This window comes from Pleurodeles waltl, chromosome 2_1 (assembly GCF_031143425.1).
Source record: "Pleurodeles waltl isolate 20211129_DDA chromosome 2_1, aPleWal1.hap1.20221129, whole genome shotgun sequence".
NCBI classification, from domain to species: domain Eukaryota; kingdom Metazoa; phylum Chordata; class Amphibia; order Caudata; family Salamandridae; genus Pleurodeles; species Pleurodeles waltl.
The window spans coordinates 352,519,135-352,540,760 of NC_090438.1; the positions used below are offsets into that span (position 1 = coordinate 352,519,135).

At 43.4% G+C, this 21,626-nt stretch overlaps 1 protein-coding gene across 1 annotated transcript in view; it reads left to right on the plus strand.

Moving 5' to 3' along the window:
- Nucleotides 1-21,316, plus strand: part of SH3BGRL (SH3 domain binding glutamate rich protein like) — a 154,910-nt gene extending 133,594 nt beyond the window's left edge. Inside the window, exons 3-4 of the mRNA XM_069212583.1 lie at nt 11,640-11,720; nt 18,819-21,316. Of these exons, the coding sequence (XP_069068684.1) occupies nt 11,640-11,720; nt 18,819-18,851 (114 nt within the window). The 3' untranslated portion in view covers nt 18,852-21,316. The remainder of the gene's footprint in view (nt 1-11,639; nt 11,721-18,818) is intronic.
- Nucleotides 21,317-21,626: the final 310 nt, after the last annotated feature.

Sequence of the window (21,626 nt, forward strand, 5' to 3'; positions counted from 1 at the left end):
TGCACAGCAAATGTGACAAGATAAGAACACGTTTTACAGCCCTGTTTGCAGAAAGGGACCACTCGGATGGATTCTGTGATAAGGTTTTGGCAAAGGAATGACCAAACTCAAGCTGACCAGACTAAAAGAAATAAAACCAGTAAATAGAAAGCAAGAAAATGTGAGTTACAAAGCCAATGGCAAGCAACGGGTGGAATGCATTCCTGGGTCAACTCTCTGAATGACCCTATGATGTTATTAGCAAACCAAATAGCTCTGCTGTCTGGTAGGCTGCGACCTAAAAAGGGATGTTCCTTATCTTTGATATGAGGTATTTAATCTGAACCTGTAATGGCTTGTGTGGAGCTTGGCTGTCTCTACACAGATGCATCTATAGTTTGAGTAATTGTGGATGTCCTGCAAGGCTCCACTTACTCATCCACTATCTGTTTCTCATCATGATCTAATTCAGGAACTCTTATACAGTATTTCAGTTTCCTCCTAAGCTGAAGAAAAAGTGACATTGCAATGTCAATACTTAGCATTTTGGGCGTTTTCAGCTACGATTGAAGTTAGGAACTAGCAATGGGGTTTGTGCTGAGCTCAGAGAGTACATGCCTCTAAGGGCAGGTCTCTACAGGCTAAAAATCACATATTTTGTGTTGACTGATCTCACCCAATGAATACCGCTGTTTTATTCAGAACACTTAAGACACATATTGATCTCCTCAAAAGTCCTTCAAATTAAAGTCCAACTCTGGAGACCTTTTCAGATTCCTGAGATGCTATTTGTTAGTAATAAAGAAAAGTAACCTCATGTGACAAATTAAGGTACCTCTGCCTCTGCTCACTTTGATTCCTCGCAGCCTAGTGAAAAATGTGAAAAAAGTGGTGTGATGCACCATTTTGGACACCGTCTCCTTTAATTGATCGTAAATGCTAGTTGCACCTTAAATGGCCTTTAGGTTTTCTGCCAAATTGAGCTAAACACAAAATGGGCTTTTTTGAGCTACATACATAACAATTGCTCCCGCTCCAGAATAATGAAATATTATATGAACCCCTATAAAGCTATTTTATCACTTTCCTAAATTGTTTAATCACCATCTAACATATTCTGCCATATTACAAGCAGAGTTCCATGAAACTGAACAGTGACAAAAATGAAGTTCTGAATGTTTTGAGATTGTCCCCAAATCTGGACCTCAGCCATGTACATGTTATACTGTATTGTTCTGGGGTTTGCTATATATGTAATTAACTGGTACTGGATTGAACAGACCCCACCCTGACCAGGAAGAACCCATTCTGTAGCTGTTGAGTTAGTTCAGCAAGCTAAGCGTTCTCTGTGGAGTGTAACCTACAAGTTTGCATTGAGTAGTGCAGGCATGCTTCTTTATCCTTCCAACACCGATACAGTTACCTCTGTTGAGTAGAGTTATGTTAACAGTTAGATACAGCTGGGCCAAAGTGGAAACCTATGGGAGCAGGACCTGTATTAAAGGCCTTTGTAAGGAAATGCCTCTTTTTGTGTGGCCGCCTCCAAATTTTTCAACTGATGCTGCTGGTAGCTTTTCAACTCTGGGAGAGCACTGAGGCCTGCTAATCATCAGACCTCATTGCTAGTCCCCCGATCATAAAGTGTATGTTGAATTAGGTGTACACAATTGGAAACAGCTAATTTAACTGTAAATTCCAAATCTATGGCACCCTGGTACTAGGGCCTGTAAGTTAGAGGGTTTCACCAAGGCTTGCAGCACTGGGTGTGCCACTCTGGAGGTACCCCAGGTAAAACGACCACCCCCACCCACCAAACACAACACAACACACTGGTAGAGCAATCATGCACTGCTAGCCTGACTTTGCCATTGAAAGCAGTGGCAAAGCCACTACTTCCCATATACATCTGTGTAGGTCACCCCTCTGGCGGGCCTACCAAGCCCTAAGTCACAGTGAAACATATGACATAGGCAGGGAATGCATTTTACATGTCCTGACAGTAAACGCCCAAAATTACCTTTTTACTATGGAAAGTATTGGTCGCCTAGTTGGTGAGTACAGGATTACACCCTGACCCCCCAGCTTTGGTAACTCTTCAATTGTGTGACCAAAGTGTGCACTCCCAGGTATCTAACAACTCATTACTTTAAGCCCAACTAGTATCTCAAGTCGAAATTAATGTTACTTGTCGCAAGTTGAAGTTTTTTAAAGTTGCTACCTTGTTGCCTTTAATACTCCGGTGCCTTCCCTGGCACACATGCAGCTTTCTCTGCAAGACAGATTTCTACCGTCCTAGAGAGACGAGTCAGTGACAGTAAGGAAGGAGAACAATGAGAGATTGCAGGCTGGCCAGGGAGGTTTTACCTCCCTCCTGCAGGAAGACACTTGGCTGTTAGCCCCAAAAGGCAGGCTCCAAAGGCAAAGCCTCCTTTGAAGGGCAGATGTGTCACAATAGGGAGGAGGGCTGCCCAATTGTTAGGCAGACAGCCTGGCACAGGGATCGTAGCGGGGAACCCAGTTGTCAAATTGGTTTCTCAAGGGGGGTGTAGACCTGAGGTGGCCACAGCCCAGGAGTGGGCTACTGAAGTCTGAACATCGAGAGAGGGACCTCGTCATTTTAGGAGTAGGTATAATTGTGCATTCTGGGAAAGCAAGATACTGTACTACACAGCAAGTGATCACCAGGTGGGAGGGAACCTGGTATCTCATTGGCTACCAACTGCATTCTACCCTGAGGGTGTTTTCTGAGCATAAAGAGGGAATCCTGGAACCCAGACCTGAGATCTCTACCGACTGGAAAAAGGACTGAAAGAAGACTGTCCTGCTGCACAATGGGACCAGCAAAGAAAGGCTGCACCAAAGAGGACTGCATCTGTCACACCTGGTGGCTATCAAAGGAAAGGGACTTTACCTGCCATGCCCTGCTCAAAGGAGAATCTGCCTACAGATCCCAACAAAGCCAAGGGTCTCCCAAGGTAACAAGCCTCCTGTTTGCAGCACAGGGGACAACAGCTGAAGAAGCATGCTGGGGCAAGTTTGTAGCCCAAAGTCTTCAAATCGCTACCACTGCTGCTGTGCAGCACCAGGGAGCAGGACCCGATGCACAGAGTTGCACCCAAGTTTGTTAATCCCATGAGTGCTGTCAGAAAGCTTCTGGGACTCTCAGAAGGCAAGTTATCAACCCAGTGAGGATTGGTTTGTGACTGTGACATTATGGTAGTCCAGTGACAACTGGTCTTTGGATAGCACAGAGAGGACTTCCTGGGATGTGGGTCTCGCACCTAGGACCCCTTCACCATCTTCGTAGATCGAAGAATCCCCGCAGGAAGACCCTCATCAACCGCCTCACATCCAAACCATCCTTGGAGCATCTTCAGCATCCTTCATCCCCTTCATCAGGACCACTCCATAGAAATCCATTGCAACACGGATAAAGTGTCTAGACTGCTTCTTCTGTGGAGGCACCTGTTTCCGAGGACCTTGCTGGTACCTCTAGCTTCCTGCTGGAGTTGGTTGCCCCAAGTACTTCTACCTGTCCTCATTGACACTTTGAATTTGCCATGGCTTGTTCAAGGTTGAGTAAACATTTTATGATTTATTATTACTTGTAAAATCAATATCTCAGGAAACATCTTGTGGATCTTTTCATTGTGGTGTTTAAACTTATACAAATACAGTCTATTATTATAAATTGATGTCTGATTTCTTGAGTGTTGTGTGGATTTATTTTGCAATTGTTTAGGTGCTGTTTAAATGCTTTAGACTAGTGCCTATGTGTAGGCCTTGTTGCTCAGTGCCACCGCTACCCCAGATTGAGCTAAGGGTTAGATAGATGAAACCTACTGGTACAAAGGAGGTTGGTAAGTGTATCACAAGGTGAGGTTGCACAACAACACCATATAATACACCCTTCAATTTAATCAGCTTAAAATGTAGGTGTGTAGGTAGAGTGCTGGTAATCATCATTTGCAAATTCTTTCACAAGTGGTCATTTAATCTAAAATAAGCATTTGACTGGTATAATTAGTTCAGGTTTATAAGCGCGTGGCGATATAGTTACTTGTTTTTGATACTTTAAAAAAAATGTTTGATGACCCCTCACCTTTGCCTACAACTCACTTGTTTGCTAGTCTTCTGCACTCAGCTGAGAAAGTGTGTATACACACAGTCTGTTGCTGCACACTTTAAAAATGATTAGAGAGAACACTTACTGGGACCCTTGGCTGTGTCAAATAGTACTCCTTCTAACATCCTGAAAAAACCTGGGACTTAAATGGCTCCAAAGACCTCAGGAGGACCTGGATAAACATGTCAAATTCAGGTTTCTCCTGCTCGGAGCTTTTACTGCAGCAGCAAATCTGTGCCCGAGGGAATCTCGCAGATAAGTTACCTGGCTTTATGGAGCCCACTTCGGTTGCAGCCTGCAGCCTTGCTTGTCTGGAGGAATCCGAGTTCAAAAAAAGGGACTAAGTCTAATCATAGAAAACTTGAACATATAATGGTGCCAGAAGAATCCAGCTAGGGAGAGGGCTTACCTGGGTGTGAATTTTTTATTTTTCTGCTCTGAGCTTTTCCCACATATACCAAGTGCTTCTCCAGGACCTCATCCATCACCTATCCAACGTCATAGATCACATCTCAGATTAAGGAATTTGACTTCTATTTTTAAGACTAAGTCGGCAGGTAAAATCTCTGACTGGGTCAAACATAGTTGATGTTTCTTATCCTCGCTCCCTTGTGGTCAGCCTCAAAATGCACCTAGGACTTAGTCTTCCATGACTAGTTGGCCAGCACTGGAGCTTAAGGCCTTTTTGGTCCAGTTTGCTTAAAAAAAAAAAGAAAAAAAATATATTATACCTCCAGGCCCCTTATTGGATTTTTGTCGTTTTGGTGGCATTTTGTTCATTAAATTGTTATCTATTTTATAAATCAGAGTTGGATTTTTATTGTTTTTTGTTGACTTTTAACTGTTTTGGTACTTCTAAATGCTTTATACATTTTCCCAAGTTAAATCTGTTTGCTCTGTGCCGGTGTTACACTTATGTTTCAGTTACTGAAAACTTTGCTGGACCTAGCAAGAAAAGTGACATTATCACTTGTAGTGGACTCCATCCACCGGCAACTAATAATCAACTTTCTCACAGTGGTGGTGTTGGTGGAATAGGTATTAGTAGTGATGGTGTGGTACTGGTGATGGTATTAATGGTGGTGGTGATGTCATTGGCGGGGTGGTATTAGGGTGGAGGGTATTGATGATTGTTGTGTTAGTGAGATTGGTAGTGGTGTGCATTGTGTTAGTTTAATGTGACAATGCATGTACATACACAAATTATCTCTCCATGTGATAGTACATTAAAGCTTAAACTATTGCCTCTACCAGTGGTTAGTGGTGTTGATGATGGAGTATTGGTGGTAGTAGTGCTGGATGCGGTACTTATGGTGGCAATATTAATGGTGAGTTTGTTATGGCAAATTTTTTGATATTGGTAGTCCCTGTTGCAGTAAAATAGTTTGATTTCTGTGTGCAGTTGATGTATGAGATAAAGATGTATATGTGACATAAGAGGTCTTTGTTAAGTATACTTTTTTAGGCATACAATAGTCCCTCAGGCACTACATTGCAAGTGGCACTATACACCAGAGAGCCAGTGGATTGAACTGAGAATGAATGACGGATCTGTGTTGGGAGTCGCAATGTCTCAAGCCAGAGGAAGAAACTGGTTGATCCAAATAAGTTAATGGTTCCAAGAGGCTGACCCCAAGGTCCACTTTATATATATTTCAAGCCATAGGCAGATAGCTGTCAACTCTGGCCTAAAAACTCTACATAAGCGCAATTCACAGATAGTAGTGAGGGGCTACAGATTCCACTAGCACAGCATGTCAAGGAAAGGAAAGCGTTTGGAGAATAGTGTGAGGACTGTTCAGCACAAGCTTCCATGTGCGTTTGTTTAAAAAATGGAAAGAGATGAAACACGCATTTATTCGATAGTTAAGATTTAAATCTCTAATGTTCTGAATATCATCACAAGAACTGAGCCATATTCAGACCTGACTCGCTTTTCCCACCCAATATCCCCCGCTCTTTATGTGGCTTGTGCTCTTAAAAACTCAAATGCCTTAATCTTGTAACCCACATAGCTCGAATCTCATACCAAAGTAAATAAAACCATCGAATCGTCACAAGGGTGGTACTTACACTATCAGCGTGTGATGTTTACTGAACATTAAGAGGTTAAGCACTTTCTGTGGTATGCTGGGCGTAGCAGTAAAGTTTGTGTGTCCTTATACGAAAACCACAGTGCAAACCCCTGAATGAATAAATCAACTTGGCTGAAGTAGTGCGATTTTAACATTAATTTGGATGCACTTATGAGTTGTGACTTGCATATAGTTGTCCCCTGCAGTTCTCCCCGAAAAGTCCTAAGCATATTATACAACTTTACACGCATGAGTAGCAAAACGTTGAACTGCCGGGGCTCCATCTTACTCTGGTGTGGAGAAATCCGCAAAAATGAGCTAGCCAGTTCGGCTATCCGTGTTGCCTGGCTTAGGCAGCACTGGCAAAGCCAGTTGTTTTTGTGTTATTTCAGCGAAAGGTCGCCGCTGTTTCATTAGGGTAGGATTCAGATAAAACGCCAAGAAGCTGCTCCCAAGCGGCACAGTAGAGGATGTCGAGCACGTGGTAAAGGTTGGGGACACTGTGGCAAACCTGAATCCTAGCTTATTACCCGACGCTTTTATTTATGTAAAGACCATTGCCAGGAAAGCATAAATGTCTGTACGTTGTATGTTACGTTGACGTATCTTTCATTGCAAACGAATACCGTTCTTGATACAGTGTTTCATACCAAATAATCTAATGCAAATTAGTAGATATCTGGTACATCTGTGGCAAGGTACTGGGTGCAACTAGGGCCTGTAGCACTACCATGAATGTTATCCTCCTCCTGGATGCCACTGCCTGTTCAGTGCTTGTTCACTTTGATAGATGTGGTGGGGTTGTGGTGATGGTCATGCTAAATTTGTTGTCTTTGAGCGTGACTTGTGCTGCTAATGCTGCAAATGTTTACATGCAAAGGAATGTTGTGTTGTTTTTGCCTATACAGTTCATATTCAGTGAGTGAGGACATTTTGCACTGCTACTCTGCATGTGTAATACGAACACGATACCCTATTTCTGTCTGCTACTTGTATTCAAGACCTGTGCCCTGCTGCCACGAGTTCACCCAGTAACTCCCCTCAAACACCCACACACAGAACCAGACGTACTTCTCCATCTGTTAACCCACTTACCTGTCCACGTGACCGTGCATACACAACTCTGTCCATCCTTACACATTCTGTCCAAACAGCCACACCCATTGATCCATTCGCACACCCATCTGTGTCCGTCATTTCAAAGAGGCGTGCTCATCAACACAACCAAATCCCCTTCATGATAAAAACCCATCAACACACAACTAAATTCTTCCATTCTCGCTTTCACCAACACCTCAACACTTTCTCATTCTTCATCCCACAAACATAATTAGCAAATCCAAGTTATCTTCCTTCCTACCATGAACCCATCGACGCAACTACATTCAGCCATCCCTCCAACCACTTACTGAAAAAGGCATACATCCATCTTTTCCCGCTTGAACCCATTCACAAACAGATGAATCCCTCAAGCGATTCTCTCTCTCTCACACACACACACACACACACACACACAACCTCCCCCCCCCCCCCCATCTTTACAAAAATTCACCCGCCGGTAAGTCAACCAACTCATGGGCACCTACATACAAAAGCCACCCATGCATTCAGGCTCCCACCTCCTAACCCAGCCACATGTAAGTAGTCACTCGCTTCTGACACAGCAAAACTCTAATTACCTATTAACATTTAGGCTCTCACTACAGATATAGCCTTGTATAATGTACATTGGGGGATCAGCGGCCTAAATTATTTTGCGCCAAAAGCTCTTTTGTGTTAGTGTGTATGATTACGGAGCCTTAATATTGAGGTCTATATCTGGTGACCGTCCTGGATTAATCTATTTAGTGCTCTCACTTCACCCCCAGATTGTTTGTGAACGGGAAAAGTAATTTCCTATTACTACCCTGAATTGCTTCCGTGCACAGAACACGGTCCACACTCTGAAATTGGATGTACACTTAATTTTTTTGTATTAACCATAAAACTTGTTTGCATATACCAGGCGTTTCTTCTTTGGCAATTGCATTTTTTTTTTCTCATCGTGTTCACTAGGCAGTGACTCATTCTCTGTGGGTACCTGTAGGATCGGAGTACCCTCACTCCCCCTTTGTACCTTAAGGGACCTTTCCGTCTCCGCAGATCAGTCCTTTGGATATCCTTTTCATAGTTGGGTCTAATCAGGCCTTCATGCTTCTTGGGTTTGCACGCAGACGTTGCCTCATAGCATCTCTAAAACAGCGGCTCCCAACATGCCTATTATTTTAGATCCCTTCGATCTTCTGGGTATGTGCAGGGTCCTTCCCACATTGTCTCTGTGTAGGTTTTAAAACGAGAATGAACGTTATACCAAACATAGAGATGTTTGAAGTGAAAAGAACATTCCTTTGTAGAAATTCCATAAAGCATGTTTCATAGAATACATTTCAGTGCAAAAATCTTTAGGATGTATATTCATTGTCCGTCCATTTAAAAAGTAAGCATTCTGTTTGATTATTGTTGCTATGTTTCCTGAAATGCCCGTGAGGTCTGGGCTGCTGTCCTCCTTCATGGGTGAGAAGGACTGGACCCGGATATGTTGGACCCAGGACCACCACAGTGATTCCCGGGGCTGGTTGGCTGGCCTCCTGACTAGGGCCTTAGGAACAGACGTCTCCAACAACCTCAAACCCAGCACCTGGACTCTGCCATCTGTGAGTCCTGCCCTCCCAAATGGTGTGCCGCTCTAGTCCTAGGCCTTTGGAAGAGGGCCTGAAGGTGCTCTGCCAGGCCTAGCCGTGGTCCTCATCTGATCCAATGCAAATCCTCGCCTCACAGCTGCAAGCCTCATTGGAACCAAAGTGACATGAAGCCCTGCAAAGGCTCACCACACAGCTGCCAGCTTCATCGAAACCGACGCAATTCACCACCAAGCTATAACAGCACAGCTCACTGGAACCGACGCAAAGCCCCACTCATCCCACAGCTTCATCAAAATAAATGCTGAAGTATGTGCATTCTTGCAAAGCAATGTCACAAAGTCTGTGTACCAGGATTTAAGGTACTGTGTTCAGTGGACCTACGTAGGGACCCTGTAGCCGGCTCGTTCTCCATGGCGATTGGCAAAACTTGTGACTTTGTTCCAGTTCGGCGTGACCAGATAACTACAGTTGGTGCTTTGTTTTTTTTTTTGGCTCTATTTCCACTGACATTTTTAAACCTGCATATCTCTGGTTTTACTGATTGGAGTCATGTTGTTTAGTCTTGTTTTATTTATTAACATTTACTCTGTTTTTGTAACCCGGTGTGCGATCTTTTTGTCTGGTGTTTTCACTGTTTTACTGTTTGAAGGGTTGCACACTTACTTTACACATTGCCTCTGAGTTAAGCCTGACTGCTCTGTGCCAAGCTAGCTGCCTGGGGTTGAGCACAGGTTAATTTAGGGATTTCTTGTGATTTCACCCTGACAAGGAATGGGGTTCCTGCTTGAGTAGGGTGTCATCCTTTCCAACCCGACACCCAGCTTCATACACAGGTGCTCGCCAGTGGTAAACCTGAAAAACACTAGTGTCATTGTTTACAACACTGGTTCTTGATTGTTTTGTTATTTGCATTTGGAAAGGTGTTTGTGTGTGGTAGTCCGAGGTAAGTGGACTCTGAGTGAAGTTGCAGGGTAGCCATGTTCCTTCAGGCCTGGATAGTTTTCCTGCATAAGATGCCATGGCAGATTTTGTTATAACACACCTATAATTTCTTACATACTTATTATGAAAGGAATCTGGTGCTCACATTTTTTTAACCTGATTCAGCTATGTCATTCCCTTTGTTCATTGTGGCGCTGAGGATGGGAGGTCACAGCTTGAAGGTGAAGCACCAGGATGCCAGTTTAATGGCTCTGGAGGCAGGAGTAACTCCTAGGATGATAAGTCAGCTACATGTAGGACTGATTGACATAAAAGAGAGAGTTAGGGGAGCGTGTGCCCTATGGATTACTATAATACTGTGTACCTCAAAAGGAGTTATTTAGTGGCACTGTGTGGTCTCTGGGAGTATCTCTTTACGGAAAAGGGCATATTTATGCAAATGAAAATTAAACAACAGTTGATATATGCTGTAGGATTTCTGTAACCAAGGGAATGGATGAAACAAAAGCCCGAGATGTAAAATATTTTCACCAGGGGGAATTTATTAAAAAATCGATTTCTGTAAAGTGAAAGTGCAAGTGGTCTTTTTGGAAGGATGAAGTGAAAGTCGCAGAATCACTGCTTTTAAACTTCTTCATTTTTTTTGCACAGCCAAATACATTATAAAAAAACTTTACACCTGTGTAACTGGTGTGGACAGTGCCTCTGTGCGCTGACTGTAAATCTCTTATTCGGTGTCTTATGACTGTTTCTGACTAACCACCTGTTAAACGTGCTTAGGAGAGCGGAGGGGGGCCCTGGATACATCGTGGTAAGGTAACCTTGTGTCACTGTGTTCTGCGTCTCAGGAAACCAGGCCTATACCAAAACAACACTACAGTGATTAGATGTGGCTCAGGTTGACGTAGCGTGGTATGTGCGACCAGAGAGAGGCCCCACCTCCGGTTATCTTGTTTCACAGTGCCATAAATGTGTTTCATCTCGCAGCTTGTGCGAGGTGCTCACTTCCTAGCTAAATATCTTTACTTAAGGAGTATGGGGCCATTTCACAAAGGAGTTACGTGCCCTGTGTTACTCTTGTATGTACTCCTGCATGCCTTTGTGAATTGGCACAAAAACATTGAAATGCTAATATTCATGAATATTTATATACAATACGTACGAACAGAAAGGTCTGTGTCTGTCTGCATTTTAATATTAGGGGGCCGGACATTTCAGAGCGTTCACGAAGGTATCTGTATGTGTGTATAGTAGCACTCCTGTAGTGTATGTACTAGTGCACAGTGCGTGTATAGCGCACTGAGGAACATGAGCGGGACCGCTGCAGTCTTCTCGTTAAATGTGGATGAAAGGGTGAATGAATCCCCAGAGCTCAAGACCACAGCAGCTTTGTTGGCGCAGGAGTCCTTCCAAACCGGTAGTAGTTGACCCAGCGCTCTATCAAATAGTTGGCTGAAAACTGCAAAAAACGGAGGGGCTGATTGTCCCCCTTCGCCCCCCAACCCCAATTGGAACTACCTTCATGTTTAACCCATAATTAGCTGTTTAGTTGCAGATCTCCTCCTCTCTGTGAATGAGATAACTAAACTCGGGGCTGAGGTGTTCAGCCCTTTCTCTGCCCAGTTACAGTAGAATTGCTTCACAATTGAGAATAGCCTGAATATAGTAATCATTCCCTAGGACTTCTCAAGCGTGAGAGAAACCGTACTGCCCCTCAGAGGGCCTGCAAGGGACTAGATGTCATTTTATACAAGAAGCAATGCCCATCTGTTTAATCCTGCATTGTTTCTAACTCTGTTTTGCACTAATCCCTCTGTTTTTTTAATATCCACTCAGGATTATGGCGCGTTCTTCGAAGCCCGAGAAAACAATGAAGTCTATGCGTTTTTAGGATTGACCGCTCCGCCTGGCTCAAAGGTACGTAGGTGCTTTTTTAAAAAAAAAAATCCCATTACAATAGGTACCTTTGTTTGTTTTCACGCCTGGGTATTCATATCAATGTTTGCTTGAAGATTTGCATGGGAGGCAGGTGAGAGGCAAAGATAAGAAGGCATTTAACACCCTACAGAGGCAACACCCTGTTCGGATGTTATTCAGATGTTTTTCACTAAGGATTTTTTTTTTGCTTTCTCCAAAAACAATTTTTCATGCAAAGGCTCTGTGTGGCCCCCTCCATATTTATGTGTAGTGGTTAGTTCCTGTTCTCAAACTTCTATGATGTGTATTGTACTGCGGATTCCATGAGTGATGGCTATTTGAGCCCTGGGATGGGGACCAAAACAAGAGATCTTCAGCTTACCTGTGCGACCTCGTGACTTCAGTTGAGAAACCTCTTCCTCCTTCAACGTTTACTAGATTGATTTTAGACATAGGCGATACCTAGCCCCAATGAATATTGGAGGCGAGATTTGTATTTTAGCAGGCGCATCTTTAGCACGAGGTTCGGTAATTAGTATGTCTAGTGCCTGGTCTGCTCGAGGTGGAATTGCAGAATCAAAAATGTGATGTGAATAGAGGAGGATTAAATAATAGGTCCAGCACTGTGCAACGCGTAGTAGAGTTGGGTTTCTATGTTGCACATACGTTATTCATGCTTACATCCTATCAAACCGTGGTACATGCCTTGTATTTTAGGCACAAGCAGATGAAGTCATTTTTGTTTTCTGAATTATTAAAGCCTGGATTATAACCCAGAACTTCAGCTTCCAAAGACCACTTCATAGCCATAACTGAGGACGACGGGCGGGTACACCACTCGGATTTTCAGAGTTAAGCTATGCAACCATAATGCGTAGCTGCCAAATTCACAGATTGCTTATGTGTGACATTTCCATGGTTTTAGGGTACTTATGATTGACGTTCCGCTGCCAAATGTGTGACACTTAGAGTGACACTTTACTGCAAGTAAAATCAAGCAATGAAGTAAATATAAATAAATATCAGAAAGTACCCCCTTGAGCAATGAGAAGCTTTAAAAGATATTTAAACTGCTGAACAACCTCTGAAATGTAAGGTCATTAACTGGTTGCCGAAATATGTGGCTACTTTTCCTCCCACACATGAATAAGCTTATGTTTTTCTCAAGATGACAGTTGTCATATGACATCAGACCAACCTTGAGACCTTCAGACATGCAAACAATACAGTACAGTAATACCATTGTAACAGTACACTGCCTGTACCCTAGGGTATTTCTGAGGGAATGGAGAGGGGCGCAGGCTGCGCACGATAGGTTCAAATGATGGGGAGACCACAAAATTAATAAGAGCAAGTGCTGAGCCTTAGTCTGTGGCTGTTATTGAAAGTGTAAGAATCAGACCTGACTCTCTTTCTCCCAGGATCTGCACTTTAAAGATTACTGAGTATTGAAATCTGGAAATGTAAATAAAGAGATTAATTAGCTCCATATAGCTGTCACTAATGAACCACTTGATCTCATTTTGCCAAGATTCTGTGCTACCAGGGCTCAGCCACCCCCACTAGTCTCCAGACAGGTGGTCCTGAGATTAATCTGGTGCAGGTTGCCAGTCTGGGCTCACTTCTAAGTCCCCTCCACCTCCAGCAATGTAGACCCATCTCCTTCAAGTGCTGAGTGTTCATCAGTCCTCCAATCACCCTTACTGTGCCGCACATAGCTGTTGTTCTCTTTAGGGTTGGTAGAGAGACATACATACCAATAGCGCAGACTCAGACGGGAGACTCCTGGTTTTTCAAGCCAAAAATGGCTTTATTTTGGCTGTCTCCCATCTGAAATCACGTAATATTCAATAGAGAGAAACATAGTCTCCCGATTATTATTTTAAAAAAAAAATCTTTCTTCTTGTGAATTGTTGGTATGGATACAGGGATTCTTCACCACTCCCAGGGTCCACCCTCACCTCGTGCCAGCCTGTGCCCCAATATCATCATTACCCTCAAGACAGTTCATAAGTAAAGGTTATAGGGCTAGATGTAGCAAAGGTTTTTACCCATTCTGTGTCTATGGGAAAAAGTGTTCGTACCTATGACCCCTAAAGTCAGGAGCTGCAGGGTTGGACTCTGTGGTGTAATGTAAAATGTGAGGCCAACCTACATAACGCAGATTAACACCCTGAGTCTTCCATATCTCACAAATATTAATTGGCCTTGACCGTAATTGTGCACAGTGAAGGATTAGGGCCTCGGAAGCATGCAACTCCCCTGGTTGGACGCACCTATTCCAGGTGCCCAGGGACTTATTAGGTGTGTAATATGAACAGAGGAGGTGGTTGGTGCCGATTATTAATGCCAACATCCCGAGAAAAAATAAAATTGTTCCAAGGTGCCTGAGGAGCTGGACGGGCTATGGAGAAAGCCACTGATAATGATCTCCCTGGCCCTAAGGTTGAAAGCCATCCTTCACCGCGTCACTGTCCATTGCACGGTTAGAGATCATAGAGGAGCGAGCACCTGACTGTTGCAGGGCCGAGCCAGGCAGACCGAAAAAAACAAATTGAGACTCAATGTTATTGCAGCCCATTGACCGCGTGGTCCCAGAAGAGGGTCACCCAAAACCATTCAGATCCACTTAAGGCTGGGTCCAGCCCAATTTGATTTGTATTTTAATTCGAGTCACCAGATACAAATGGCATTGAGTGCCAAGTTTATGCTGCAGTTTAAATATTAAGTGAAACTATTAACAAAACAATGATAGGCTGGCCCAAGGCCTCACTTAACAACAAGACAGCACTCTTCGGCAGGGCATGAGCCTGGCTCATTGTTGAATATGGCAGCAGCACACAGCAAAAGTGCTGTCTGCTTTTGTAAATTGGAGTCAGCTGCCTGCAGCGTCTCATCATGCTTTAAAATGGGTGGTTAAGTATTTTAGTACAGGGATGCAGACACCAGCACTAAAATGCTTCAGTATGACCCCTGGTGCGTGGTACTTGGCAAGGCTGAGAATGGTAGATAGGGGATACCTACTAACATCACAAGTGATCAATCTTCAAAAAACTATGGAGCATTTATCAGAGCAAATCAAATATAATAGGCCTCATAGAATGTTCGGATCCATGCAGAATACCCACTTAAAAAGCTAAGTTAATCACACATACATTCAACCCTTTCATAGGGTAGGCTTAAAACATTGCCTGATCCAATGCTCCCTTTTATATTGGTTGGAACGGTGTAAGAGAAAGATATCCTTTTGGGCCAAGAAACAAATGCTGGTCTTCTCACCCCTTTAATTGTCTTCATGTCTGGTAGTTCGCAGATCACACCACTCTGTATATCCTGTTACAGATGTAGCTATTCTGATACCTGAATCATGCACAGTACCTCACCCAGTCTACAGCCTGACAACATTATGGTTTCTCCCTTACGCACTAGATGTGTAAGATGGGCAGAAGTTGAAGCTATTACCGAAAAATAAACTTAATGTTGATTCGGTAGTAATTGCCCAACATTACTACGCAAAAACGTGGGTTGTCGCAGCGTTTTTTCTATGCCACGGGATGTAAATGCTTGTGCAATTTTCAAGGTAGGGTAGCTATGCAACCTTAACTGCTACCCGCACTACCCACTGCTCAGGACTTCACATAAGATGAGTCTGCTCCCACGAGAATATGAATACTGAAGCCCAAGCGTGCAAGTGGTTCTGAGAACATGGTCCGCAATAAGGCCAGATCTTCCTGCCAGAATCTGCTTGGCATGGAAGAAATATTTATACAACGGGCTTTGGGAGAAGAGTTGCTGAGGCAGGGTCTGCCCAAAGGCCAGCTCCTGCTCCTAGAGCGTACTGAGGACAGGCAACGTTCAGCAGAGTGGGACCTAAGGGAGGTAGTGCTGCGCACCAAATCCCACCAATATTTGTAAAGGCTGTTTCCAGTGGGCTCCTGTGGGTCAAGTTGTTGAGCAAAGAACTTTCTGGGCAATCTGAAGATCATGATCTACATCTAAAAGGCTGTGGGCTCAAGCGCACTAACCTGATTCAGTAAAATAAAGATGTCAAAGGTGGTAGCTATGTGGTATGTGAGGCCATGAACTGTCTTGAGAACTCATGTTTTTGCCTTGTAGCAGTATACAGCTCCTACAAACTCACTCAGCTGTACCAAAACCTTAACTAAAGGATTTTGAGTCATTTTGAAATGACTGAAAATGATATACCAAAGACCATTACCGTGCGATTAGAAGTGATACTGATGCAAGGAGAGGGATCGGGAGGGCCACAAGCAGGCTGCCGAGGACAGGGGTAAGGATGAATTCCTGAGACATGCATAAGCAGGGACCCACAGGAGGCGGTGCGGTCAGAGAGGTGTGGGAGGTGCGGAAGAGGTACAGGAGTGTCATGAGAGGAGCGGGAAGAGCAGGGAATTAAGGGGTGGTGAGTAGGAAGGCATATGAGACCGGTACAAGAGGGACTGGTAAGAGGGCACAGAATTGCATGGGCCAGTAAGATGTGCAAAGAGAAATTATGGTTGGCAGTAGCGGCTGGTGACATTTGAAAGTGGTAGGGCATATAGGTGGTTCACCACTGTCTTGCCTCTTAATTTACTCATAGTGTATCAATATGTTTATATTTGAAAACTATCACTTTTACAATGTTTATCAGTACAGTGCAATAATGTGACATATTAATGTCAAAGCTTCCACATGTTAAAGAAATACACTTTTTTTTACTTTTAAAGAGACTTTATAATATTTTATGCGATGTTTGCAGTCCGATTTACATAGCAAACATTTTCAGGGCTCCCTAGTCACCAGGATGGATTCAATATTAGAATAATCAGGACCTCTCAGCTGCTTCATGTACTCAGACCGAGAGGTGAGCTCGTAGACTAAATTAAAGCTTTGATCCAACCGAGCCAGCCACCCAATGATTCCCTGGCAGGGTAGGCACAGCTATATCTGTGGTGGTAAATAACACAGGAGAGGTTCATGGCGTACAATCCCCAGAATACTAGAGCAAGCGCCTGTAGCCAGATTACAGTACATTTTATGTCCGTTTAGAAAACATTAACAGTTGCAATACAATACATGAGCAACACCAGGCATGTGAAACGATCTTGGTTGGCGCAGTAGAGAGAATATAGATACAGAACGTAGCCAAATCCAATATTTTCCTCCCCAAATTTTTTACGTGCCCCTTCGTACTGCAGTTAAATTTCCCAGTAGAGAGCAAGCGATATATGTAAAGGTGGGATGGGGAGTTCTATATACCCCATGAGTTTTTTCCTGGTGCAAAGTAAAGTTTTTCTTCCATTTTACTTTACTTCCTAAATGCTATCACTCGTGCACAAATTCAGTGTTCTTCGTAAGTCCAGAGCAGATAATGTTGTTACAAAAAAACAGTAACAGCACCAAATGATATGACGTACTTACTAGCGCCGCATATATGTGGAGGGGAGAAATACTAATAAGCAAACTCTCAGACAGGCCTCGCTCTTGAAACATTCTTTTCCACTCTCTCGCCTCATGTGCTACGCGCTGGGCCTGAAAGGAGACTAGTAAGGGACAGAAAATATCCAGTCACTGTATGGCTTAATTCTAAAGCCATATAGTAATTGGCCTATGCTGTCTCAGTGCTAAGCTAGACATTCTAGGGATATAGAGCCAATCTAGACGCTGCTCCCTTGCTTAAACAGCATGAGAGCAATGCCAGGATTGGCAGGTGCAGGCACAGCCGGCACTCCTTTGGAGACTGGGGAGCTGTGATCCTCAGGTCACTAGAGTTGCGCAGGTAAGGAAGGCCCAAGTGCGCATGTCAGGTTTGTGGTATACCAGATTCTGCAGATGTCATTGTAGCCTTGCTCCCCGTACATACTATGATATAATATTATATCTAAATTCAATCACGTGAACGTATGCTGCTGATGCACAATTTTTTAACGTATTTTATTGACTTTATCACAAACAGGAAAAAAGTGGGTATGTCGGGTTGGTCCTGGAAAGACACTCGTCCAACCTGACCTGCACTCTTCAATTAAGCATAGATCCAGCCAGCCTGCTGCCAATAATGAACCCCAGTACCCCCCACCCCCCCCCCACCCCACCACTCATAATCGAATAAGGGCACTCACACGCAGTGTGACCTGTGTACCAGACCCAGCGATTGAAATAAAAGCACTGTGGGGGTAGGAACTTTTTACTTACTTAATATTCGTTTAGGTTAAGTAATACCGGGTCCAATGGGGCAACACATATAGGTGTGTCAAGGCCCTAGTGCCACAATAGAGAAACCGCCCCTGATGGTTGGTACTGGGAGGCTTGCAAGTCACTGTGGAGCCAAGACAGGCAAGTAGTGGCTCAGTTTCAAGGAGGGAACAGGGGCCTTGAGAGGCAAGGTTTAGTAGGTTTTGCTTGTGGCAGCTTACCCTGATCCCTAAATCTGCAGCCATATCACACATTGCCCCGCTGATTAGCACTAGACTCGTTCGCATTGTTTCCCTTTCCTATCCCATACGATATGCTCGGCCGGATGCGCAGGGTACAGTTTTTTAATTTAAAACAGTTTGAAACATATTTTTTAAGAATGCAGCATGGCTTCATAAAGTTTTGTGTTGATGTCATATGGAAAACTATACGCAGGTCTTTTTTCACATATTTGTATTTCACACTGTCCATGCTGAGGTAGTTTCCATATACTTAAGCCATGTATGGTATTAGCGTTACTACATGCTGCTGTCCAGAATCCCACGCCCTGTCTCCACTTCCTTTTTTGAACATACACGAGCCATTGAAAAGAGGATGCTAGACTTTTAACCGAGTTCTGCTTCTTTGCATTGCAAAACCCGCTCCTCGTCGCGGATTTCCTTCATTGAGAACGTCATTATTTCCATTGCTCCAGAATGTTCTACTATAATGTGAATTGGAGCACATCGAACTGTGCATCTTGTTTGTGGGTGGGTTTTGCATGTGACATAAACTTCTTTAGAAAACTAATAATATTTTATGTGAACCCGGACATGAACTCCCAGGGAATTAGAATTTACGAATAAAAGGAATAATCAGGGTGTATCTGTTTTTTCCATATGTCTCACGATTTCTTCTTTATTTCAGGAAGCCATCGCGCTGGAGAAGCTGAAAGCGTAATCTTCAAGTCCCCTGGCTATAACACAAAGGGAATCTTCGCAGCTTTTACAAATTAGCACATATGTCTCTGCTTCAAGACTCTATTTTGAATTTTTATGACACACTTCTGTCACCATCGACCATAGCCAATCCCAGAAGAATCCGATACATGTTTTTGATCCATGCAGCTGCGAGCGCCAAGACGCAACCATGGGGAATATCAGCCCAGCGACGAAGAGGATGAGTTTATATGAAGGCTTCCCACCTGTGCCTCACACCTATACGGGCGTTTCAGGCAAAGCGGCAACAATTTATTTTACCTAAGGAAAACATACATCGACAGAATCAGTCTGTAAATTGAATTGACCTGAGAGAGAACAGTGTAGGACTTAGCTAGTACGGGGCAGCTCTAGAACAGTGTCTTCCATAGGAACTGGGAATGGGCTCTGTGATCACTTCTGGTAAATGCCACTTTTCTGGGATGAGAGATACAACCAGTATGTAATAGCAGCTAAGTTTCATTGTCTTGTTTAAGTGAAAATTTAATGCCACAAAGTACTATGAAGTAAACGTTCTATAAGGGCATTGCAAATAGGAAGCAAGCATGTGCTTACTGAGTTTATCAGTCTGCTCACATCTGTACACATCCTGTGTCAGCTTGCAGGTGCCTGGACAGACTTCTAGCAGCGTCCACTTGCTTTCCTGACATACAGCAAAAGGAATTCATTTTGCGTCATTTCTTTGCATTGCGAATATCTCTTTCAACTCATGCTCATCTGGCGAGTAACTGGATAAGCATGTTTCCACTTTTAATTGCATTTAGGCCAAATAATTAAACATCTTTGAAAGGAAAGTATTATTAGATATTTCTAACTAAAGTAGATATGTACAGCACTTTAGCAATGTGTTTCAGTGCTGCCAGGTTCAGAGGAAATTCAAGTGCATAACATTTGGCACAAATGTGCCTTTTCGAGTGCCATGTGGCCTGAACGCAAAGTTGCCTTGAGGGGCATCACACATCTGCACTACCCAAATATAACAAAACGTCCTTGCCTTGTTATGCATATTCTAAGATAGTATTGTGTAATAAGCTTCATTACTCCATCATTCCGAGTGCCACAGCTACATTCCCAACTTACCGTGGTCTATGCAGTGCTTGTAGACTTTCTTACAAACATTCCATTGCTATTCATTCCCAGTGCGTCAGCGGCAGTGGATTCCTAGTGCAGAAATCAAGATTGGGTCAAGTGCGTGTAGTTACACCCCTTTAATATGCAAAAGTTTGGAAAGTAAGAATCAAAAAGCAACTGTTGACTGCAAGACAACTCATGTAAGGAAAGACCTTGACAGCACCTTTATCCTACGTTTTCCTTTAGTGTGGCCCGTATTTATTCCCTTTGGGATGGGCCTTATTTAAAATATGGCTGTCCACCTACTCTCATCGTGTCGGCACCTAAGAGCGGCTACTCCCTTGTTCTACCGCCATGGCAGGGGCCACTTCAATGAAAAAGAAAATTGACGGCAGGGCTGCCTTTATCATTTTTTATCTGAAATTCGACCACCAAATTGGGATTCTGTCCTCGAAAAAGGCTAAATGAATGTCCTCAGCATGATGGGAGAGCTTTCTCTCCGCATGTCCCCTTTGACTGGAACACCAGGGTTTGAACAGTGAAATTGTACATTAAAACAACCCAGTGGAAATGTCCCCAAAGGGATTGCCCTAACTTAGACAACCCTTCCAGTGCTCTGTGTCGCCATCGGGTCCACCCAACTGATTTCTTGACAGCTAAGCTAGAGGCGGCTTTACTATCCGGAGACCCATCCTCTGCCTCACTCCGAGTACCAGAGGAGGGCTGATGGGACTGAAGGCGGTGTCATACCACCTGCCTCTGAAAGAGCTAAACGCCACTAAAATATAGTGCCCTTATGTGTCAGTATTTTGTTATATGGTTAATACGTAAACCCTTAACAAGTTTCTGTAGTTTTTAGACCAAGAAAGTTATAGTTGATAGACTCACTGCCATTGGATTGGTTTATCTGCTTTTCAGGTGGTAGTGAGGATTATGTGCCACTGTGACCAACTTTTTATTTACTATTCATCGGCCAAATTGTAATAGGAAATAATGTAAGAAAGCAAACTTATTGTGTTCCTGGTTTATTTTTAAAACACGTGATTCTGTATTTGTTTACCTATCCATGTAACACATAGTATATCTAAGTACAAGACATGTGAAGAGCATTATCTTCGGGTATTAAAATTATATAGGTAATATTTTCAAACTGTATTTTTCTAATGCTTACATCACTGAAGGTCCATTGCCAGCTTAGGTGTGGATGTTCATGAAGGTTCTGGGTGACTGGGTTCCCTTTCACTTCAGCCTCTCCTACATCGCAAATAAAACTATATTCTCGTAACTTGCAAAGTATATTTTGCTTGCATATTTAACAATGAATTTATCATTCCAATAAACCTTTGGTTGAAAGTCCTGGTGAACGCCTACACTTCATTTTTCTACTTGCAAGATTTTACTTCTATAACCGTGTATTCACAGGATGTAGTGGGATGTCTCCCAAATTGCAACCAGTGGGAAATTAAAATATGCAACTTTAATCTGTACCAGTAGTGGCCGGTATTGTCAATGAAATTGTAAATCAGTGCTCAGGGCTGATAAGCTGAAACATCTGGGCGTCGATGCCCCAGATGTACTCCTTGAATTTAGTAGAAGCTCTTAGTGACTGGATTAGTCAATTTTAATAGACTCCACCTTTTGCACACCTTCTTTTCGTCTGATTGCC